Source organism: Diceros bicornis, chromosome 26 (genome assembly GCF_020826845.1).
Source record: "Diceros bicornis minor isolate mBicDic1 chromosome 26, mDicBic1.mat.cur, whole genome shotgun sequence".
NCBI classification, from domain to species: domain Eukaryota; kingdom Metazoa; phylum Chordata; class Mammalia; order Perissodactyla; family Rhinocerotidae; genus Diceros; species Diceros bicornis.
This window is the reverse complement of record NC_080765.1, coordinates 11,673,027-11,691,845: the sequence shown is the minus strand read 5'-3', so window position 1 is coordinate 11,691,845 and position 18,819 is coordinate 11,673,027. Positions and strand designations below refer to the sequence as shown.

The 18,819-nt window shown below is 54.9% G+C and overlaps 1 protein-coding gene across 5 annotated transcripts in view; it reads right to left on the bottom strand.

Moving 5' to 3' along the window:
* Positions 1-16,434: 16,434 nt before the first annotated feature.
* Positions 16,435-18,819, bottom strand: part of CARD11 (caspase recruitment domain family member 11) — a 112,727-nt gene continuing 110,342 nt past the window's right edge. For all 5 annotated transcript variants that reach the window (XM_058569388.1, XM_058569385.1, XM_058569390.1 and 2 more), the window contains one exon: positions 16,435-17,130. In XM_058569388.1, coding sequence (XP_058425371.1) covers positions 16,926-17,130 — 205 coding nt within the window. In that variant the 3' untranslated portion in view covers positions 16,435-16,925. The remainder of the gene's footprint in view (positions 17,131-18,819) is intronic.

Sequence of the window (18,819 nt, the reverse complement as noted above, 5' to 3'; positions counted from 1 at the left end):
CTTCGCTCCGTGACCGGGGAACTCCCTTCCGGAGTTATCAGCCCATTTCATGGAGGCTGTGGGTAGAGTGGAGGCCCGGCTGAGCCAGCAGGAGCAGAAATGACACCTTGGGATCCACCACGGCTCTGCAGTCCCCCGCCCTCCCTTAAGGCCAGCCGAGGAGGTCAGGGAGCCTAGCCCGGAGCCCCAGTCCTTGTGGGAGGTGCCTAGGGTTCCAGCAGGGTGGGTGTGGGGGGCATGGACTGCTGAGCCTTCCTCTTGTGGACCAGCATGAACATCTGACACCCAGATGGGAGTGTGGAAACTTCCACATGCAGCCAGATGCTCTGCAGGGGGAATATGGGTGTTGAGAAAAGCTTTATGGTTTTTATCATTACAGAAGTATTATGTGCTCACTGCAACACTCAGATCTCTGCAGCCCAGAGGTAAGCCCTGTCGATGTGTGGTGTCTACCTCCCCAGACTTTTCTGTGCACACACAAGCCTGCATATTTGTATATACGTGCTTCACACACATAGTTTCACAGTTTGCTTCTTCCACATGCCGGTATATCTTGGACATCTTCGAACACAGAGCTGCCTCGCCCTTTTTCAGGAGCCCAGAGTTCCATGGGTCCCATTATTTATTTGCTCTGTGGCCTATTGAATTTGTTCTTTTGTTCTGCTTTTGGGTTATTATAAGCAATGCTGCACCGGGTACCCACGGACACAATCGGTGTGCACCTGGGCGAGTATTTCGATGGTGCAGAGGCTTAGAGTTGGCTAGCTGAGCCGCGGTTAAGCCGTGAGCTCTGCTGTTAGCCAGCCTGGGGTTGAGGCCTAGATCTCCTGGGCAGATCACTTACCCCTCTGTGCCTCAGTTTGCTGATCTATGAAGTGGGATTCCAGCCCTCCTCCTTTCCAGGGTTAAATGGGTGAGGGTTCAGCAGGGTATTAGTGCTGACGTGGGTTGGGCTCTCTGACTGTGGGTCTCTGTCTGGGGGTGGGTGGCTCTGGGCCAGGCCCAGGATCCCTGGCCTCCACTGCAGCCTAGCCGGCGGAGAACAGTGCCCAGATCCAGGAGAACAACAGGCCCTTCCCTGGCTGTCAGGGTGTGAGGATTAGATGCAGAATAATGCAGTCCCCGATCAAACCTGCAGCTGTAACTCAGGCCCCGGACGCTGCCAGCACCGTAAATTTGGGCGGAAAGTGCAGCTCTAGCAGTTTGCGAACAAGAGCGGGAGAGGCCGAGTGAATTACGGCCCCGGAGGAAGCGGGGGCCCCTGCCCGGCATTGTTAGCCAGAGCAGGGATTGATTGCACACTGGCTTAATGAAATTGAATTTTAATTTATATCCCGGCCCACGGGATGGTGGGGGCCCATGGGATGGTGGGTGTGCCTGGGCAGGGGTGGGCTCATCCCCAGGATGGGAGCTCCTTCTGGGAGTGTGGGGGGGCTGTAGCCAACTCCTACAGGAGGGAACGATGGGCACCCCAGGGTGGCATCTGCTCCCCAAAGTTTCAGGTTCCTGCCGGCCATGGGGCTTTGGGCAAGTTGCGTTTCCGAGCCTTGTCCCCCAATCTGGTCACACCTGCCTGGCTCAGGTGTAATCCTCCAGCAGGCTTAGGGAAGAGAGGGTCCCTAGCCAGACCCTTGATGGGAACTGGAAGCTCCACCAGGTACCAGGACCAGGTGTGGAGGAGATGTTGGGGGAGGGGAGGGTTAACGATTCTTGGGGCTCTTTTGGGGTCCCCAGCCCACCTCTCCCTGGTGTCCAAAAACGACATGTTAACACCTGTTGCTGCTTATTGCCATGTTAACGTAGTATTTTCGAAGGACTGCTAAGCATGGGGTACTCTCCCTGTGGGCATCCACGTGGCGTTTACCTCTCTGCTGTGTACACGTGGTCGGGGGGGCGGAGTCAAAGAGACAACACTTCAGGATGAGACTGGCGTGGTTCCAAGTCCCAGCTGCACTTTCCTGGCCTTGGAAAGCCACTTCACTCCCGGAGCCTCAGTTTCCTCTTCCGGAGTTGGAGATGATGAGAGCACCTACACTCCAGGAGGTTTTGGGGATTCAGTAGATTGTGTGTCTAAGCATCCGGCCCACTGAGAAGGCCAAGTCTACGGGAGCCATGGTTCTCGGTGGAGCTTCCTCGGGCACTGCTCAGATCTCACTGGGCAATGTGGTGGGGGCTGGCGGGGGGGCGAGTGCCACCGGGACCAACCCCGTGGGCAAGGCAGAACAAGGGTCTCCTTCGGGCCCAGTGAGGAGGGGGCTTCACAGAGGGGCTAGGGCATGTGGGCATCCTGGGAGCAGGGGTCCAGGTTCGAGGGTTATACCTGCCTGGGGCAGGACCAGAAGGGCCAGTGCCTTCTCAGAGCGGAGGGGCAGGGAGGAGCTGAGGTCTCACCTGGACCTGCCTGGGGGTGGAGAGCAACACTGGGACTTTTCTCTGCTTCTGTCACTCTAGGGCCCTGCAGACCTGGACGTTTACCTGGGCCCTGCCAGTGGCTTCCTGTGTGACCTGGGCTGGACCCCCTGTTAGTAGAACAGGGGGGTGGCCTGGCTGCTGAGGGTCTGTGGACCACTCCTCCCTGTGTCCTTCCCATCGCCCACCAAGGCACCCATGGGGCAGACTCCAGGGGGGCCGGTGGAGGGGCTGGAAGGCAGTGCTGCCTCCATCAGTAAGCTGGGACGGGCTGATTAGGCTGTGGCTGATGAGTGAGGCATAAATCCATCAGCTTCAGGTGGAAACTGTTTTCTGCTGGCTGGATCTGTCTGGTAAAGCCAATGGTTTAAACACAGGGTGTGTACATGGCAGGCAGAGTGTGGCAGAGAAGGAACCCCATACTGTGCTGAGGCACCTTTAGGAACCGTTAGAAATCAGCTCCCACCTTTGATTTTACAGGTGGAGACACTCAGGTCCAGAGAGGGACAGGCACTTGCCTGAGGTCACACGGCAAGAGAGCAGGAGAGTTGGGACCAGCCTGGGTCACTGTGGCATGGAGATGGGCAAGGTGTTGTCAGACCTGTGGGCCCCGTGGAATAAGAGGGATAGAAAAGATGTGAGTTGTTCCTGTGTCATCAGATAGAAAGAAGCCAAGTGTTCTGCCTCCCTTTGTCTTCCAGACTTCAAATTCCACCCTCACACTTACTGGTGAGTGGATGATCCCTTTGTTATAGAAGAAGATGCCCATCCTCTGGGCGGTCACAGCCAGCGTGGCCGGGTGAGCAGGCACAGGCGGGACTTCAGCCCCTCTCAGCCCCCCGGCCTGGCGCAAAGGGCCCTGCTCAGCACTGACGTGCCGTCCGGACCCCAGCTTCATCTTTCTTTAAGTCAAGTCACCTGTTCTTCAGTCTAAATAAACTCATTATAGAAGGACACTTTGCATGGCCATGATTTATGGGAAACCAGTGTTGTTTGCCAAAAATAGACAATAACAAAAATGAATATGTCTCCAACACATCTTATATTCTTAGATTATAATGTATATTACATGTATATGTACAGATGTATATATATAATTTTTATATTTCACATATATATCATTATATACTATATTATTAAAAAAGTCTGCATACGCCCTAAATCACTTGTGTGTTGCATGTTAGGAAACACTCTCTTCGTCCGAGCCTGGGACTAAGGCTTTTGGATCAAGGTCTTGTAGCCGCAGCATGCTGTTGCTAAAACGCACCCACCTCAAGGGAAAGCAAACCCACACACGAGGGTGAGCTGATTGGCTTGACTCTCCCGGGGTTGGGGAGAAATGGGGGACAGCTGAGTTTCGAGGGGGACAGTGTGTCCCAGGTCAGGACTGGTGGGTGCCGGGCAGCAGGTGGTGGGGAGGGTGGGCTGGGCATCGGATGAGCACCTGGCGGCTCTGGGCCAGGCGTTCTGCATCCATCCTCCAACAGCCCTCGGAGGGGCTTAATACCTCCGCTTCACTTTACTGTCTTCTCATGAACTCACTCAAACTTACAGAGAACTATGGAGAGAAGCAGAATGAACCTGCTGTGTGCCTGCCCTCCAGCTCCATTTCTAATAGTCCTCATGCAGGTGTCTTCTTCGGATTTTATGGAAGAAGTAGAGCATGACAGGTGTTACTGAAGCCCCGCCCCATGGGCCCTCCCCCATCCCTTTCCCTCCTCTGCCTTCTGAGAAAGAGCTGTATTCTCAATCGATTCTTCATCTTTCCGCTGCACACATTTATCCTGCTATAAATGTGTATTGTGCGTAACTATAAACGGGATGTTCGGTATTGTTTTCCAGTGTTACGCAGTCCGTGCCCATTTTACAGCTGGAAACACTGAGACACTTCTTCAAGTTCACACAGTCGTGAGTGGCACAGCCAGGTTCACATGCTGTTCATGGGGGCTCAGTAATCACAGGGGGCCCTGGAGAGAAATTTCTCCTCCACACAGGCCACCCTGGGCCAGGGTGGAGAGGCTGGATTTATCGAGAGGAATTTTAGGCTCTGGGGACCTCCCAGGCAGTGCCAGGCCTCAGAGGACCCCGGTCCCTTGGGGGCAGAAGAAGCCGCGAAGAGCCTGCCCTGTGGGCCGCATGTTGTTGTGCAGAAGGGAAGGCAATGGCTCCTTGCTCCTCCAGCCGGTGTGGGAAGTCTGCAGCCCTGGAGGTGGCTGGGGGAGGCCACGTCTCTGCAGAGCCAGGGAATGCTCCATTCTGGGAGATTTATGTCACCAAGGATTGCAGATCTCTGGGTTGGGGCAACGGGATCCCACTCACCCCTCCCTGTCGCTCAGACAGAAAAGTGGGTCAGAGGGCCTAAGGGAGAGGGTCTGCAGGGGGCTGTGTTTGCCAAGCAGTGGCCCGTTCTGGGGGAATTTGAAGAGGGCAGGGTACATTAGGAGGCAGATGGCAGTCACAGCCTGGAGGGGACAAGGCACCAATGGGGCCAGGGGTGATGGAGGAAAGTCAGGAGTGGGGTCTCTGTGCACATGTGTGTGCCCTGTGGCTGAGGACCCAGCACCCCCGTGTGCCCCAGCAGGGACCTGACACCCCACACTCCAACATGAGCAGACACGTGCGTGCACACCAAACAGGTGTACACCCCAAACACACATACGTGTGTGTACACGAGCACACACCCAAACACACTGTACACATGCACGCTCCCACACATGCGTGTGCCCATCACACAAACGTGTGCACACACGTACGCTCAAACACAAATGCATACATGCCAAAACACACACATGCACACACCCAAACACACACACGTGCACACACAAGCACAGCATTGTGAAGCCCTTCTCACCACTAGAGGGTACTAGAAGTCTTCCCAGCCTAGAAACTTATTTGCTGGAACTGAAGCTTGTGTGTGTGTGCGCGAACGCACACACACATACACACACACACAAAGAAAGAAAGGAAAAGAAAAGAAAATCTCTTGAAAAATATAGCAGTTGATGGTAATTCAAGCCGACGACGATCGTAAATCCTGGAGGCTGATAATAATAAAGTATGAAGGGAACGGTGCCGGATTAACAGAGATATTTAATGCTTTCCCTCCCAGATCAATAGGTTGTGCTGAGATTTTCCCCACCATGCAGACCCCGCTGAGTTGGCCCCTTCTCCAGGTTTTGGGGACCCGGGTACACCTCCTTCCCTGCACCCCCTTCTGACTCTGCTCTGCACCGCTAAAAGCTGAGGTGGCTGGTAGCGGGGTAAGAAATCGCATTTCCAACGGCAACATCCCTGGGTCTTAGTTGGCCATCCTGCTCCCTGACCGTGACCTGAAATGCAGCAGGAAGTTGGTCCTGCAAATGTTGCTGTGAGTCCAGGCCAATTATCCCGCCTGCTAGGCCATGGCTTGGCTCACGCTCCCTCCCCCGCCCCGGGTTTCCTACCCAGCCCCAGGAGGGGCGATGCGGGGCAGGGCACCTGCACGGCCCTGAGAACCAGGACTAGCACGAGCCGTTCTTCCTCGACTCATGTTTGCAGCATAACTTTCCTTGCTCTCCTCAGAGCAAGTGCGCAGAGCAGTGCGCAGAGTGACTGTGAGCGTCTGGGTAGCTGTTTATTTGAAACTGTTAGGGCCTCCAAGGACGGAGAAAGATGGCCTTTCTCGAGGTGAGTCTGGGCCGGGCCTCCTGGCTCGGACTTTGCTTGAAGGTCTGCACTCCTTTCTGCTTAGGGGTCCTGAGAGTGTGCCCCGCCCCCCTTGCCGAGGGACCCTCAGCCTTCACCAGGCCCCTGAGCCCAGGATGTGGTTCCATCCTCAGTACTTCCCCACACACCAGACCTGGTCTCTCTGTCCTGTACCCTGGAGCAGGGCTGGGCTCCCCGGCCCCTGGCTCCACAGTACTTCCCGCATGCTCTGGGCTTTGCTAGGTTTGGGGACAGAAGGATAAACGTGACCCAGTTTGTGTTCCAGGAAGATCCCTCTGTCGGGGTTCTTCACTGGGGTCTATGAACAGAATCCAGGGGTTCGGTGAGTTTTGATGGGAAAAAATTCCATCCTCATTTTCTCTAACCCCTAATTAAAAGTTATGTTTCCTTCCATTATGGACGGAGGCAACGAACCACAGGGGCGTGGGCGCGGTCCCTGGGACCTGTTCACCAATCGAAACACGGGCTTCTTCTCTCTGCGGCTGCCGTGGGTGACTTGAAACACCATTTACGCTCACCAGGACTTTGAAATAACGACAGTGGTCGGCCCCATCGCTAGATCTTGCTGTTGAATCTTGTTATCTAACACAGTCACAAAAAGAGCCCATAAATGACCAGATTATGAGTTTGCTCTTTAAATATTTTGATAACTGCATTTCAACAAAGACGGTTTCCTTTGCAATCCTGTGTGTTTTTATTTTATGCATTTAAAAATGTTATTTTGAGAGGACGGGGGTCTGGGCTTTCAGATGCAAGGGCATTCAAGTCACAAAAGTGGGTTAGAACAGCTGCTGGCGGCTTCGACGGGGGTGGGGGTAGGGCCGGTGACCAGTCAGGGGTGATCAGTCAGGTGGGCTTGACGGGGCCGGGGTGCTGGAGAGAAGTGGGGCATTTGAAGCGGACGTTGGGCTCAGTTGGGAATTGAGGCTGAGTGTTACTCCCGGCTTGAGTGAACCAGTGGGGGTGAAGCCATGTACGAGGTGGAAGAGGAATCGGTTTCGGGGGGAAAATGGCACGTTTGTTTGGTTTTGAACATTTAATTTCGGCAAATGCAAACTGAGAAGTCCAGGAGGCTTGGCCTCACCAGACTGGCAGTTAACCACAGCTGAGCTGCAGATGTCAATTTGGGGGTTCCTCGGGTGAGCTCGCTGGTCCTCACAGTGACCCCATGTGGCACATCCCCCGGGTTTTACAGTCTCACTTTACAGATGACCTTTGGAGGTTACAGAAAGTTATCTTAGAACTCAGATGTCTCCTTTCCATCCCGAGGGTCCTGCATCTCCCAGCCGTAGACACCCCAGGATCCGGCACTGCACAGCTGAGCGTGCCTGAGCACAGCTGTCACCAAGATGCCTGGCGTCCGCCCCGTGCCAGGCTGGCGACCTGAAGGGTAAGAGCTGGGCTTGCTCTGGAGGAGCTAGTGTTCCTCTGGTCTTGGTCTCGGTCTCTGTCTGTGTGTCTGTCTCTTTCTGTTTCTCTCCTCCTCTCTCTTCTCTCTCCCCTCCCTCTCTCTGGGTCTCTCTGTCTCTCTTCCTCCTCCTCTCTCTCTCTCTCTCTCACACACACACACACACACACACACACACACACAGAGGCAGACACAATTTCACAGCCTCCTGCCCACATTCGCATCCAGTCAGAGACACAAATTCCGGGGGAGACACGCAGCATCGTTCAAAATAAGATCAGAGCCGAGCATGACATGTGATAGGAAAGAAAGAAATTCCTGTAGTAGAGATTCATTTCCAGTCAGCCCAACCGGCTCGGAAACTTTCAATACAATTTTTAGACAAACACCTGGGGTTTCGCAGCAGCCTGCGCCGAGAGGAGAGTGTGAGCCCTCGGCCCCCTCATTCACGAACGGCTAATTTTAGCATCCAAACAAACAGAGAGCCAAAAATCTTCCCTCCTCCTTCTCCTCCTTGCCCCCTCCTCCCCAACCCTTCCCTCGTGGCTGCAGCTCTGCCCCTGCCTGCGAACCCCAGACTTCCTGCCCCGGCCCCACCAGGAGAGGCGGGGCCCAGGGACCTGGGGACCCAGGCTGGGTGCTCCTGGGGGCAGAGGGCTGTTGGTGCCAGGGCAGTGCAGGGAGCAAGGGTGCTGTGTCAGTACGGATGAGAGGCTGGTGGAGGGGACAGGGAGGACCCGGCTAAGCCCCACCTGCATCTGGGTACCTGTGGACTCCCCCATAGGCCCCCTCAACACGGGGGCCCCTCCCTGTCCTTCAGCACTCTCCCATACACCTGGGCATTCCAGTCTTCCTAATTTTGTCTGACCTTAATCCCTGCGTCTAGAAGGGAGGCTGATGTGCGCTCCCAGCAAGCCTGCACCAGGAGAGCCCCAGGCAGCTGGGAGAAGTATCCTGTGGTTCCCTCTTCAAATCTCAGCTCTGCCCCTTCCCAGCGGTGAGGCCCCTCTGAGCCTCAGTTTCCCTGTCTATTAAACAGGGGTGATCTCTGCTACTGGCACACATCGGTGCCAGGTTTGGAAATGACATACGTGAATGTGCCTGGCTCCCAGTAGGCACACCAGTCTGCTGGAGGGGGCGGTGCTCCTCGGCGAGTCTAGAGGGTCTTTTCTGAGGTCAGAGGTCTAAGGCAATCCTGCCCAGCTCACCTGAAGTGGCGCGCAGAGGCAGCGAGAGCAAATGACTAATGGAAGGTGATGGAGAATCAACGCAAGCGCGAGAAGGCTGGCCTGTGCAGGGCAGGGCTTCCCAACCCTGTGGTTGCTGCTTCTATGCATCAACAGAGATCTGATAACCAGAGGCCAGCGCTGCCAGGGCGGGAGGGGAGTTGCCATGGTGGAGGGCAGGGCTGCGAGGAGGGAGGAGAGGGAGGACTTGGCCTCCTTAGGTGGAGCACAGCTGCGCCCAGCTCCCCGGAGACCCCCATGAGCCGGCCACGAGTGAAAGTGACCTCCGCCTTCAGTTTGCGATTTTTTTTAAATGTATAAAAATCAACGAAACAGTTGGCTCAGGAGAAAAGTTAGGTGGGAGCTGAGGAGTCACGGAGGGAGCGAGCGAGTTAGTGATCACGTGTTGCCCTCTCTCTCTCTCCGAGCTGCATCTCCAAACCCCCAATGTGGAAATTCACCCCCTGGTGTCTTGCTTGGATTGTTTTCTTCTCCCAAGGCTAAGGCCACGAGGAAAGCTGGAATCATGGGGCAGGGAGGGCCTTTGGGGCTCACGGGAGGACGCGTACCTGGGCTGCCCCCACTCTTCTCTGGGAATGGCCAGTCCCCAACCCCAGCCTGCCCGTACCCACAGCCCGTCAAACCAGGGGTGGATGCTGGACGCAGGACACAGGCTGGTCCCAGCAGATCCCTCTGCAGGAACTTGGGGGACACTTGGGAGCTGGTCGGTTGGCTCTGGAGCACTGAGCTGCAATTTGTGTGGAAGTGAGGACCAAGTATAAGATGAGCAACTCGACGAGACAGAGAGAGAGAGAGAGAGGAACCAGTGTGTCAGAGGCAGAGGGGAGAGTGGTAGGCGGAGAGGGTGGACAGAGGTGTCCAGGGAGAAAGGACCCTGGTTCGTAGCTTTTGCCGATTCCCACGGTGTAAAGAATCCCAGCACGCTGCTGTCCAGCTGCCAGTGTCAGGTCGCCCAGTGGGCAGTGGGAACTGACGTTCACAATTGGCTCGGCATGCTCCCTCCCAGCCCTCGGTTTCTGGCAGTTTTCCCATCACTTCTCCACTCCCAAGAGCCTTCTGGCCACAGATCTTCTCAGACCCTCTGAAGATGTGACCCAAGGGCAGTCTCTCAAAAGGGTCCGAAGCCAAGAAACTGCCCAGCAACTGAAAAAGGAATTCCAAGACGTGCTATTCTCAAATGTTGTGAAGCAAACACATTGTTCACACTAACACTGTGAAATATGGTTTTCCCCTCCATCAGCTCCTCTTGCACGGCAGCTGCTCCCTCCTCTCATGGAAAATCTCCCCCCATCCCTTGCCCTGGTTCTTGCCCAAATGCCTCTCTTGCCCTCCTCCTGACATCAGAGCCCCAAGTCTGGGAGTGATAGAGCCCTCCTCAGGGGTAGAGGGAGGGAAAGAAGCCGAGCTGGCAGAGTCAGAACTTCAGTGGGGAAGAGGAAGGTCTGTCCCATCACACAACCCCTTCCTTTCCACTTGGGTTCTCTTGGACAGGCTTCTGTGTCAGCCTCAGGGCCTTTGCACTTGCTCTTCCTGCTGTTTGAATGCTCTTGCCCCACATTTCTGCCGGCTTGCTGACATTCCCTTGAGGCCCCTGCTCAAATGTCACCTCTTCCAAGCTTCCCTGTGACAAATGCTATTGTTTGCTTCCTTAAAGACCAGTTCTGCAGTCTATGTTTATGTGACAACGTGCATAGACCCAGGGTGGGTATGTGACAGTATTGGCCAATGAAATGTAAGGGAAAGACTCCTGGGGGCTGATGGGAAAGATATTCCTCCATAATAAAGGAGAGACCCTCCTTCCTTTTTGCTTTGGGCACGAGCATGTGAAGATGTGATGCCAGGACCTGTGGCAGCCATCTTGTAATGATGAGGTGACCAGCCTGGAGAGGAAAGCCAATAGTTCTCTTGAACAGTCAGAAGATCTGGCAAGACAGGGCTTGCTTCCTACATGGCACCAAGCAACTGGGGCTGAGTTCCAACTGCCCCATTTAGATGGATTATGTGCTTGCCAGTTTGCCATGGTCCACTCCTGTCTCTACTGCCTTTCTCTGGCCCGCTACACTCATTTACATCCTTGCTGGACCCTGGGCAACTCTAATGGCAATGCAGTGACTTGCTTAATTGTATGTCCATCCCAGCAGGCTGCCAGCACCCAGGACCAGGGTGAGGGATGGATGAGATAGACATGCTCCCCACCCTGTAAAGCTCACAGTCAAGAGGTAATGTTAGAAAATCAAGAGAGTCATTCCAACACTGGTTGATGAGGGTTGTGACAAAGGTGTGTCAGCTCAGGTCAGGGAAAGCCTGCCTTCACCAGAGGTGACAGTTCAGCTGACACCCGATGGGTGAGTAGGAGTTAATTAGGCAGAGCGAAGGAAACAGCATTTCAGAGAAGAAGAACAGCCTGTTTGAAGCCCCAGAAGGCTGGGAAAAGAAGAGGGCTGCTGTGGTTGGGTGTGGAGTGTGTGGGATGGGGTGTGTCCTAGTTGTCCAGTGAGAGACAAGGTCAGCCTGGACCAGTGTGGCGGCTGTGGGACACGGAGAGGTGAACGGACTCAGGAGGGAGTTAGGAGTTTAATCAACAGGATGAAGGGACTGAGGATGTGGGGATGTGTGTGTATGTGTGAGAGAGACAGAGACAGAGAGAGAGAGTGATGGAGAGAGAGACAGAAAGAAAGGCAGAGACAGAAAGAGAGATAGACAGAGACAGAGACGGAGAATGCCAGTGTCACCCAGGTTTTTGGCCCAGCGACCGAGTCAGGGGTGGGTGGGAGGGGCGGGTTTGTGGGGTGAGGGGGTGAATTTGGCTTTAGGCCTGTGTGGAATAGAGGGTGGGAGTGTCCCTCAGAGGATGGGAGGAGGGACCAGTCTGTGTCTTGTGGAGGTGGAGTGGGGTCCCAGCATTAAACTTCCCCCTGAGCCTCGGTGGGGAGCCACAGGTCACAAACCACGCACACACACCACTCTGCAGCAAAGAGCAGCGCCAGACGTCAGGGTCTTAGAACCTCGCAGTGTGACTGAGGCCAGAGGGTGACGGCGAGTCTGCTGTCCCACATGCCAACGGCCCCGATGGGTCAGACGGGCCCAATGAAAAAGCCCAGACCAGAGTGTCGGGCCCGTGGTGCCCTGATGGGGGCCCTGCGGGCCATGCAAGGGCTGACACAGGCGAGAGCCCTCCTAGGGCAGCGTGTCCCGCAGAGACCCCGGGTAAAAGGATGCAGAGGCACAGCCATTCCCTGGAAAAATCTCGACACTCATCAACACAGGGCTGCCCGAGGAGACGATGGGACAGCCAGACAGGGGAAGACTAGACAGCTGTAAAAACGAATAAGGAAAGAGCCCCAAGATACACGCCTGAGGTAAAACAAAAAAAAGGTACAGACCAGTGTGAATAATGTGTTCTCCATAGGGCAACGAAGGGGGCAGGGAGTATACACGCTTGTCTGGGCACGAAGACTCCGGAAGGGCACAGGGGACACTAATAACAGTGGTTTCCTGTGTGAGCTGGGGGTTGGGGACGGGGACGGGGCAGAGGTGACAGTTTTAAATGGGTGGCCTTTGATAAGGGGTGGCTTTTGAACTCCGTGAAAATTTCATCAGTTAAAAATGGATACTAAATTCCAGACTAAAAACAAAGCCCCTGCCCCTCTGAGGTGCCCAGTCCTGTGCAGCCGGCCCGAGAGGTGACGGGCTGGACGCCCTGTGTCCCATGGCCACCTGGGGACGGCCGGGCAGGTGTTCTGCACTCGCAGCTTCACTCAATCTGCCGACAGCCCCACGAGGTCGGAGTTGTTCTCTCCTCCTTCTCCCCAGAGAGCTGCAGCCCCGTGACCTCAGAGGGAGCATCTGGGCCCGCGGGCGGCAAACTGGCCTGGGTGGGCGGGCGGGGGCGGGGAGCACTTCCTGTTCTTTCGGTTTGGGTTCCTGGGGTTTGAAATTGAAACTAAAAGCCGAGGTTCAGCCTCAGCTGGAGCAGTCCCCTCCCCTTCTGGAGATTTCTCTGGTCCCAGGCCCTCAGAGCACAGGGGCAAGGTTTTCCGGAAGTTGTTGGAACCCGTGCAGAACATTTGGGGTGATAAAGGGGCTGCAGCAAGCGCTGGGAGCCGGGTCTCCCGATCAAGCAGCCATAGCGTCCCAGTTGACCTGGGCAGGACCGCCAAAGAGAAACCCAGGAGACGGAGCAAAGCAGGGCTGGGAGAGGGATGCCTGCCCAGATGGACACACTTGGGAGCAGGGGGCCAGCAGATGCGGCGGCTTTGTGGGGGGCAGCACGATGGCGTGATGCCAGGGCTCAAAGACGGCCCCCTCATGCATGCCACCCCCAACCCTAACTGTGGCCTGGTTACGTAGAAACCCAGGGCCCCCCAGGTGGCGCTGCTGGGGCCTGAGCAGGCTGCCTCGGTCTAAGAGAGGAGATCCGTTCCATTTGATCTGATCACCCAGCCACCAGGCCCCAAACCAGCCACTGCCCTGGACACCAACCACTTCCCCTGTCACTGGAAGAGCAAAGGAGAGGCACGGCAGGTGCCCCCAGGGTCCCAAACGGCACTTCTGAACCGGAAGATCCAGCCAAGAGCCTGCAGTTGGCCAATCAGCCAGTGGGGTTCCAGCTTACCAGCTGTGTGACCTTGGTCAAGTGACTTAACCTCTCTGAGCCTCGATTTGTCCTGTATAAAATGGGGGAGAGTTTTGGGATCAGTAAAAGAACATTTACAAAGTTCTTGGCACAGAGTAGGAGCTCAAAAAATAGTTGTTAATGGGTCCAGCCCCGTGGCATAGTGGTTAAGTTCAGCATGCTCCACTTTGGTGGCCTGGGTTTGCAGGTTTGGATCCCGGACATGGACCTACACCACTCGTCAGCCATGCTGTGGTGGCGACCCACATATGAAATAGAGGAGGACTGGCACAAATGTTAGCTCAGGGCTAATCTTCCTCAAGCGAAAAAAAGAGGGAGATTGGCAATAGATGTTAGTGCAGGGCTAATCTTCCTCAGCCAAAAAAAAAAAAAAAAAGAAGTTTTTAATATTTGCTAAGCCCAAGAGAGTGGCCTTGCATCTTTTGGGGATTATGGGACCCCTCGGGAATCTGAAAGTCTGGACTTTCTCCCCAGAAAAGTGTAGGTCTACACATGGAACACAATTTCCAGGGTTCTGAACTGCATGGCTGGTGTCTTTGGAGGCAGACCAGGCATTCATCGTTGGTGTTATCAGCCTGGCACAGGCTTCTTTCCAGAGCCCGGGGCCCGGGCTCGCTGTGCGGGCAGCAAGCCCCACTGTGCTTCTCAGGGCAGCCTCCCTGAGCCCTGGGCTGGCTCCAAGGAAAAGCTCCGCTTGCAGCCCCTGGTGTGATAATTCCAGCTGCAGCCGGCTTTGCAGAGAGCTCTGAGCTCTGAGCCCCCACCGCCCAGCCCTACTCAGGCCCCATTTTTCCTTCCAGGCAGCCATGGGGCTGCCCATTGCTGGGCGGTTGGCAGCTGACAAATAGAAGCTCGGAGCTGGAGTAGATGATGTCAGGGGTCTCCTTGGAAATCCTCACGCGGACAGATTCCTTGGGGGCCAAACCCCAGCCTCCCGCTGACTTCACTGGTCCATCGGGGAGCCACCCGGCACACAGGAGCTCGTTCCCGACCTTCTCTGCTTCTACCCCATCTTATTAACATATAGACACCCACAGCCTGCGCGCTGGAGCCTGGCTGAAACTACTTGGTGGTGGGGGTGGGGGGGGAGAAAAACCCCATCACAAGTTCTTTTCAGATCTTTCCCCACGCGTGGCCTCCCTTCACCCCTCCTTGTCCACCCCCACCCCCCGATCATAGGCAAGCCACGAGTTTGGTTATTCTGCCAGGCCTGAGAATTCTGAAGTTAAATAAATAAATACACACACATCAGCAGACCTTCTACTCCAGGACTCTTTTCCAGTCACGTCTGTCCCCTTGGCTCCAAGTACTTTATTAGGAAGTGCGGCTTCTAAGTGGAAACACGATTGCCTTGGCGGGGGGAAAATTTACTGTTTAACTTGAAGGTCTAACAGGAGGGAAGCAAAAGACCTTCCAGCTCTCACATCTCCCCATGTGGCAGTTTATCTGGCCCTCAGTAACCGCTGCTGGACCTCCGGAATCACGGCCGCTCCAGACCAGCACATCCAGCTTGTTTCCGGGGGCTGTTTTGGAGAAGGAAGCATCGCTCACTGGCTCTTGGAGGAACGCTTTCTGTTTTAAAATGTGTCACACTCCCTGGCAAACTCAGATCTCGGTGGTAGAGATGGAGCATTGTGGAGCGGGGAGAGGACCAGGCTCCCTCCTGAGACCCCCAGCCACCCACTTGCACCTCCTGGGGCTCTGCAGTGCTAATTTGATTTCTAAGGGTTGAAATGCTAGAAAATGCAATAGGATGCACAATGTTGGTTCTTAGGATGAGATATTTATTAAGAGTTCTTTTATTCATAATTCACATCTTGAATAGGTGGCAAACACCTGGCAGAGGATCAACTCACGTCCTGGTATCTGAAACTACAAAGGAAAGGATTGTTCCTATATCTGTTAGGAATCGCTCTTGGCTGCAAGTAACTGAGAACCGAAATAACAGCCATTTAACACAAGAAAAAAATTTATTTTCGTCTCATCCAAGAAGCCCAGGCAGCAGTCCTGGGCTCGAAAGTGTCATCAGTGACTGTTGCTCCTTCTGTCTTTAAGTTCCACCATCCTCTGTGCAGGCTGTCCATCCTCAAGATCCAAGAGGACTGCTAGAGGTCCAGCCATCACATCTGTATTCCAGGCAGGAAATGGAGGAAGTTCTGTTTGTCTGCTTTGTTTCTCCCCCAAACTTTGCCTTACATTTCCTTGATTACCCTAGCTTCAAGGGAGGTTGGAAACTATGGTCTTTTATGTGCACATAGTTTCCCAAGATAAAATCAAGATTCCATTAGCAAGGAAGGGAGTGTGGATATGGGATTGTTAACTAGTATTTGCTCCCACAAATCCCACGAACACACAGACCCAGGTTTGACCCCAGCCTGCCTCCTGCCAACTGCTGAATACTCAGCACAGTGCCCGGCGAGAGCTGGCCTCATTTGGCTGTGCCCTGTTGGGTCCATACTTGAGAAGTCTGTATCAAGAGGTCAAGGAGAAGAACAATGTAGAACCCAAAGGGCCTTTGCTATCCTCTGTGGAGGGAAGCACAGCTTTCCTGCAGGCCCCTAGCTCCTGGGCAGTGGGGTCTTACCCCACACGCTCCCCCCTGAACTGTGGGATGAAGTGGGCTGCGTGTGGGAACACGACACGCACAGAGAGACAGAGAACAATGTGTGGGGAGAGCTGAGTAAGGGGGGCCTGGCCTCAGGGCTGGAGTCGGGGGATGCAGGGCACAGACAGCGGGACCTCCCAAGAAGTCTATGAAAGGACAGGCCCCTCCCAGGGTGACGATATAATTTATCGTCCAAGTCAGGACGCATCTCAGTCAAAGCGGTGCTGTTAGTAACCATGCCCAAGCCCAGGTGTAAATCAGGCCTGTCCTGGGAAACCAGGATGTACGGTCACCTCCTCCCCGCCCCCCCTACGTGACCTGGCCCCTGAACTAAGCCTGCGGGGAGTGGTTTGCAGGTCAGGAAGGTGGCGAGAGCTGAGAACCTCTGCAAATCATTAAATAAATAAAAAAAAAGAGGTTGAAAACAAGGAAATGGAGAAATTTTAATGCAAGAAAGATAATAGCATGGTGCACTTCCCCTGTCCTGCCTAGGAACGTGTGGCTTGTGTGTCCCGAGGGCTGGCGGGCGCCCTGGCTTTCGGGGTCCCTGCCCTACAGGTGCACACCTGTCCCATGCGTTACATTCAACTGCTGCTCTGGCTGGAGGGGCCTCTGGCCTTGGGCCTGGCTTCGTGTCCTTCGTGGGGGCCCGCCTCCCCACTAATGCCAGCAGGGCTGGATGACTCAGCCAGCTCAGCCCTGGGTGGAATAAATACCCCTGCTCCCTCACGAGTGTCTGTCCCCACGGCTGCACCTGCCCCCCGCGGCTCCCTGGGGGTGCTCCACTCTGGGCAGATGGAGCCCCCAAGCCGGCGCGGCTCTGTGGGCAGCAGAATGCCCCTCGCCCCCACGGCACTGCCCGGTGGGGTCTGGACACCCCTCCCAAGCCCGCTCAGACTCCGGGCTGCCCACGCCTCACAGCTGGTCCTCGTCCACCCAGACGGTCTTGCGCTGCTCCTCTGCGATCTTGTCCTTGATGACGCGGAGCAGCTCCTCCACACTGCCCCACATGTCGGCCTCCACCGTGGCGTACAGGCACGGCAGCGCTTCCAGCTCCTTCTCCTTCTGCCGGCACAGGCGCAGGAACTCCTCCTCTGTCTCGGGCCGGGGCAGCATCTTCCTGCAGGCAGAGGGCGAGGGAGACACGCAGGGGCTGTGGGAGAGGCTGCAGGGCTGGACCCTGTGGCGTGGGACCACTGTCTGCCCCCAGGAGAGCCTTGGGAAGTGGCGCTGTACCTGTCCAGCCACCCCGAGCTGGAGGCCTCCCCACTTCTCCTCGGGCCCCCTGACCACCCCACTGACTGCTCCCTTCCCTGCTGTGTTTCTCCATCACATCTACCGCTTCTGGCATGCTAGGAGCTGCGCCCTTCTGTTCTGTTCCTTACGGAAATCCCAAGAGGTGAGGATTGAAAAAAATTTTAAGTTGTGGTAAAGTACATACAAAATAAAACTTACCATCTCGACAATTTTGTGTGTGTGTGTGTGAGCAAGATTAACCCTGAGCTAACATCTGCTGCCAATTCTCCTCTTTTTGCTTAGGAAGACTGGCCCCGGGCTAACATTGTGCTGATCTTCCTCTACTTTATTTGGGACTCCGTCACAGCGTGGCCTGATAAGCGGTGCGTAGATCCGTGCCCAGGAACCAAACCTACGAACCCTGGGCCACTGAAGCGGAGCGTGTGCACTTAACCACTATGCCACCAGGCCGGCCCCTCGACAATTTTTAAGTATACAGTTCAGTAACGTTAAGTTTATTCACACAGTTGTGCAACCACCTCCAGAACTTTTCACCTTCCCAAACTGACACTCCACACCCATTAAACACTAACTCTTCTCCCTCCTCGGGCCCCTGGCCACCCTTTTACTTTCTGTCTCTATAAATTTGATGACCCTAGGGACTTCATATAAGTGGAATCCTACAGTATTTGTCTTTTTGTGACTGGTTTATCTCACTTATCCCAGCGTCCTCAAGGCTCATCCATGCTGTAGCAGGTGTCCGAATCTCCTTCCTTTTTAAGGCTGAATGATATTCCATTGTATGGATGGACCACATTTTGTTTATTCATTCATCCACTGATGGACACTTTGTTTGCTTCCATCTTTTGACTATTGTGAATAGTGCTGCTGTGAACATGGGTGTGCGGATATCTCTTTGAGACCCTGCTTTCAATTCTTTTGGGTATACGCCCAGGAGCGGAATTGCTGGATCATATGGTAGTTCTATTTTTAATATTGTGAGGAACCTCCATACTGTCTCCCACTGCGGCTGCACCGTTTTACATTTCCACCTACAGGGCACAGGGTTCCGATTTCTCCGCACTCTCACCAGCACCTGCACATTTCTGGTTTTTGGCCAGCAGCCGTCAGAATGCACGTGAGGTGCCGGGGCAGGGATTTCTGTCTTGTTTGCTCATTCATGGGTCCCCTGGTGCCCGGCACTCAGTAGGTGCTCAGGAAGTAGTTGGTGAGAGAACAGAGTGGCTTCACCTCTCAGTCCCGGTTGCAGTCGTGTGCGAGGAGAGGTGGGGATCAGAGATACGGCTGCGTGACGGACAGGGCCCAAACCTCAGCATCGTCCTGATTCCTCTCTTTCTACTGGACCCCAGAGCTAACCCTTCAACAAACTGCACAGGCTTGACCTCGAACAGGACCCAGAATCGGATCTCTCCTCACCGCCCCCAGACAGGATCTAGGGTCCAGCTCTGGCCCATGTGGTCATAACGCCTGTGTCCACACAGCAGCCAGAGCAAGACTTTTTCATCCCACATTAGACGTAATGCCACTCCTCTGCTCACAAACTTCAGTGGCT